Consider the following 4,617-nt stretch of genomic DNA (forward strand, 5'->3'; position numbering starts at 1 on the left):
AGACATATAGATAGAGACATACAGAAGGAGATGTATCTTTTGATGAATGGCTTTTAATTGTACTGTAGCAAATGAGTCAATATTTCTCCTGTGACTTATGCCTTTGGCTTTCAATTAAGACATTATTATACCAAGACAAGCACATGATCACAATCCCAGCATACGAGAGGTAGAGGCAGGAGAATCTGGAGTTTCATCCTCAGCTACATAGTAAATTCCAGGTCATCTTAGACTACATACAACTCGGCCTCAAATATCAGTTAGGAGCTGGAGAGCAGGCTCAGCAGTTACAAGCTGCTCATCCAGGTTTGCACCACACAGCAGCTCACAGTGGTCTCTGACTCCATTTCTAGGGGATCCAACTTCCTCTTCTGCTCTGTCTGAGCACTGCCAGGTGCAATCACATGCATGGAGACACAAACACTCAGGCACATAAAAATGAACAGGGATATTTTCAAGGAAAATAAGCAACCTAAGAAGATGAAGAAAAAGAGGGGACTAGTAATAACAGCAGGAATAAGAGAAATGAGACCCTAAACATTAAATTGTTTTCCTCTATTGTAAACATCTTTGTTTTCAACTCCTCGCATTTTATTTTTAATGATTATTGAGTATAGTTGTGATGTGTGTGTGTGCTTGCATGCCACAGTCCATGCAGACCTTCGTGGAATCCGTTCTCGCCTTCCACATTCACGTGAGTTTTGAGCACTGAATTCAGGCCACCCATCCTGTGGAGCATCATCAACCACTGAGCCAGCATGGTTCACACTGGTGCACTGTGGTCTTCTAGCTAGAGCTGTATTCTCAGGTCTATGTGCACAGCTCTCTTCTCTGCTATCAGTAAGTGTCCATCAGCACTGGCCAGGTCTCTGCTGCTTACATCTTAGGACAAGCCAATCAAGTTCCTAAAAGGAAAATCAAGTATGGGTTGGAGAGAGGATGGTTCAATGGAGAGCAGTGGCTGATCAGGCAGAGCTGCTGAGTTCAGATCTCAGGGATGACCAGACAGCCTTCATCTTCACGGTGACCATGGAGGATCTGAGGATGAGTGATGCTGGCATTTACTGGTGTGGAATTGTCATAGCTGAACTTGACTCCATGTTTATAGTTAATGTGAACATTAACCCAGGTGAGAAAAAAAGTTCCAGAAAATCCTGATAGGGGTGAGGCCTAATCAGTGACCCTTGCGAAAGTCTTACTAGAAAAGATAAAGTGAATATACTCTATTTGTCCTGTTTTCTCCAAGAAAGAGGGTGAGGTGGGGAACCTTTGTCTTCTTGTATGCCTGTCTTAGATATTCTCAGTTCTACAGATCAGGGAATTGGACTCAGAATCCCATGTGTGCTAGCCAAGCACTTTGCCACTGAGCTAAAGTCTCTTCCTGAGACCCCGCTGCCCCCTTTAACATAACAGAAAGGAAGCTGCAGAACCTTTAATCCTGGGCAAGATTGAGTAACAAGGATGAGGTTTATCTGTTGCTTTAAACAACTACAACAAAGAAAAAGACAAAATTGTAGCTGGGGAGATGGCTCAGTGATTAAGAGCTCTTCTAGAGAACTCTTTCAGTATTTCTGAATATGGCACACCAGGCAGTAATGAATATGCTCTGAAAGAAGCAAGGTTTTTGTTTGTTTGGTTGGTTGGTTTGGTTTGTTTTGTTTTTGTTTGTTTGTTTGTTTTTGTTTTTTGAGACAGGGTTTCTCTTTGTAAGCCCTGGATGTCATGGAACTCACTCTGTAAACAAGGCTGGCCTCAAACACAGAAATCCACCTGCCTCTGCCTCCCAAGTGCTGGAATCAAAGGTGTGCGCCACCACTGCCCAGCACAGGAAGCAAGTTTTAATGGGAAGTTCTTTCTTTTCTCCACACATCATCTTTCCTTAGGAAAGAATTCAAGTGTTAGGCCTGGTGGCACACACTTTTAATCCCAGCACTAGGGAGGCAGAGGTAGAGAGATCTCTGAGTTTGAGGCCAGCCTGGCCTACAGAGTGAGTCCCAAATGATATGGGGCTACACAGACCAACCTTGTCTCCAAAAATAAATAAAGGAAGGAAGGAAAGAAGGAAGGAAGGAAGGAAGGAAGGAAGGAAGGAAGGAAGGAAGGAAGAAAGAAAGGAAGGAAGGAAGGAAAAAAGGAAGGGAGGAAGGAAGGGAGGAAGGAAGGATGGAAGGAAGGAAGTTTTTAATGGTGGCTGGGAATTGAGCCCCTTAATTCCTAGTGGAAAGAACTTAACACCATACCAGAGCTGTACTATCCACAGGAGGACTAAACCATGATCTCTTGTATCTTTAGCCCCAGAAAGTTCAACTATGACCACCGTAGCCACAAATCTGACAGCCACACCACCAACCTTCGAGAACACTGGCAAGGAACAAGTGACTCAGAGCAGCTCCCACATCAGGTAAACAAAGCTGCACCCTGGCAGCTCCTTCCCACTGGACTGACCCTGAGGTCTCTCCTCAGGAGGGCCTCCTGATAGAAGATAAGTGCCCAGGAATCCTGGGATTCAGGAAAACCAATTATATCTTGACAAGTATATTCCAAGTGTTGTTTAACATGGCTATATTCATTTATCTGAATACCAAATTGATGTGTCCATATTTTAAATTTATTTGCTAACCTCAGTACCTATCCTGTAGAAACACTAGGGCTNGCAGATTCTCATGTCCAAGCCTGAGGTGGGCCCCCCAGTCCTTTCACCTTTTAGTACACCAACGCTCCCCTTCTAAGCCTCAGCTGCAGGAAGGTAAAGCCTTCACCTTAGTGATAGGACAGACTGAACACAGCTTTTGTGTCTCCCCTGTATGTCCCCTCAGAGGGCATGACAGAGGGCCACAGTAGGGTCTCCTCTGAGATGGAAGAGATCCCTCTCCCATCAGCTTCAGGTTTCAGCCTATAATTAAATCTCCTTGTCCCTATCCAACTATGCCAAGAGACAATGGGGGGGGGGTCTCCGCAGTGCAGAGGAGGAGTAGGAAATTGGACACTGTGGTGGGCCTGGATGATCCTTGTCACTCTTTAAGGTTCCAGAGGAATTCCCAGCACTGTAGAGCTACCTTGGCCTAATTTCATCATGGCCTGTTGGGGTCAAGTCTCCAGGTCAGGGACACAGATAAACCACAAGCTAACTAAGGCATAGGCCACTTCTCTATTTCTCCCTCACAATTGTNCCTCAGGTCTCATCCAGTCCCCTNTCCTTTCTACTGTGTTCTTTCTGCTCCCTGAATATCAAGTTATACAAACATGTCTCAAAGCCTCCCACCTCATAGACTCTCTCATTGATTTTTTTTTAATTCTTTCTCTGCTAGTGCATTGGAAGTGTTTTTATTGCTTGTTTGTAAGTAGATGGAAAGTTAGTTATCAAGTGACAGAGGTTCCAGGTTGCAGAAATATAGAGTCCAGGAGAATGTGAAACATGGAGAGATCTCAGTCCTTGGAAATATTTTGGGACACTGGATGGTCTGCCAGGTGGCACCTCCTGCTTCTCCAGGAACATGTTGGGGTAGCTTGTGACTCACAGAGTATCTGCAGTTGTAGATGCTTCCTTCCCATGAGCTGAGGATGGCCTCTTGTTTTACCAAAGGAGAAGCCAAGGATGGCCCAAGGAGAGAGATGGGGACCTGGGCAGGGAATAGAGCATGGTAGAGAGGTGGAGAATGGTGCGTAATACTGTCAGGTCCTCATGGTGCATCAGGGTAAACAAAGGAACACAAAGAACTGCAACAGCAGTGTCAATCCACGACAGAGTACAGCAGCTATCACCCATTTCTAGATGGAGTGAGCCTCAAGTCCCCTATGAGGTAGGTGGGGTCATCCTGGTGAAGAACATAGCAGAGGCCAAATTCAAAGGCCAGGAGGCTGTGAAGCCTTTAGCCTGGTAGAGGGATATCAGGTAAAGCTTTCCAGTGCTAGAGAGCTTATCCTGCAGGCAGCATGTCCAGTCATGCACTTGCAGGGAGGCAGACCTAGTAGCTTCTCAGGCTTGACTGTATCTGGCCCTTGAAGGCAAGGATATGGGCAACAGGAAGGCTGAGCCCTCTGTGCCATGTGGTTGCTTACTCCCTGCCTCCTTTGTTTCCTGCAGGTCCCTGCTGAGCAACATCTACTTCCTGCTGATGGTCTTTGTGGAGTTACCCGTGTTCCTGAGCATGCTCAGTGCAGTCCTCTGGGTGACCAGGCCTCAGAGATGCTTTTGGGGAGGTGAAATTGACCTGGTGAAGACCCATAGTCCTGTTGCCTAGGATAGACAGAAACACTTCCCAGGAGATGGAAAATAATCTCTGTCTCTCTGCTGTCTCTGTCTCTGTCTTTGGTGTGTGTGTGTGTGTGTGTGTGTGTGTGTGTGTGTGCACCTTGCTGGGGAGATGTGTATGTGGGAGACATCTACTGGAATCATTCCCTTAGTATCTGAGACAGGGTTTCTAATTGACCTGCACCTTTGTCTGGTAGGTCAGACAGCTGGCCAGGGAACTCCAGGGATCTTCCTGCCTCTATCCTCCATCCTGTGATTGCAAGCATACACAACTGCCCTAGCTTAAAACAAACAAACAAACAAACAAACAAACACCTTAGGTTGTAGGAATTGAACTCATGTCCTTATACATGCAAAGAAGGTAG

General features: G+C 46.0%; 1 protein-coding gene across 1 annotated transcript; it reads left to right on the forward strand.

Moving 5' to 3' along the window:
- Positions 1-939: 939 nt before the first annotated feature.
- On the forward strand, positions 940-4,274 carry LOC110288503 (CMRF35-like molecule 5). The gene is made up of 3 exons (XM_021154830.1): positions 940-1,129; positions 2,293-2,401; positions 4,085-4,274. Exons 1-3 carry the CDS (start codon positions 940-942, stop codon positions 4,239-4,241), a joined length of 456 nt encoding a protein of 151 aa, XP_021010489.1. The 3' UTR covers positions 4,242-4,274.
- Positions 4,275-4,617: the final 343 nt, after the last annotated feature.

This window comes from Mus caroli, unplaced genomic scaffold, assembly GCF_900094665.2.
Source record: "Mus caroli unplaced genomic scaffold, CAROLI_EIJ_v1.1 scaffold_17758_1, whole genome shotgun sequence".
Classification (NCBI taxonomy): Eukaryota; Metazoa; Chordata; class Mammalia; order Rodentia; family Muridae; genus Mus; species Mus caroli.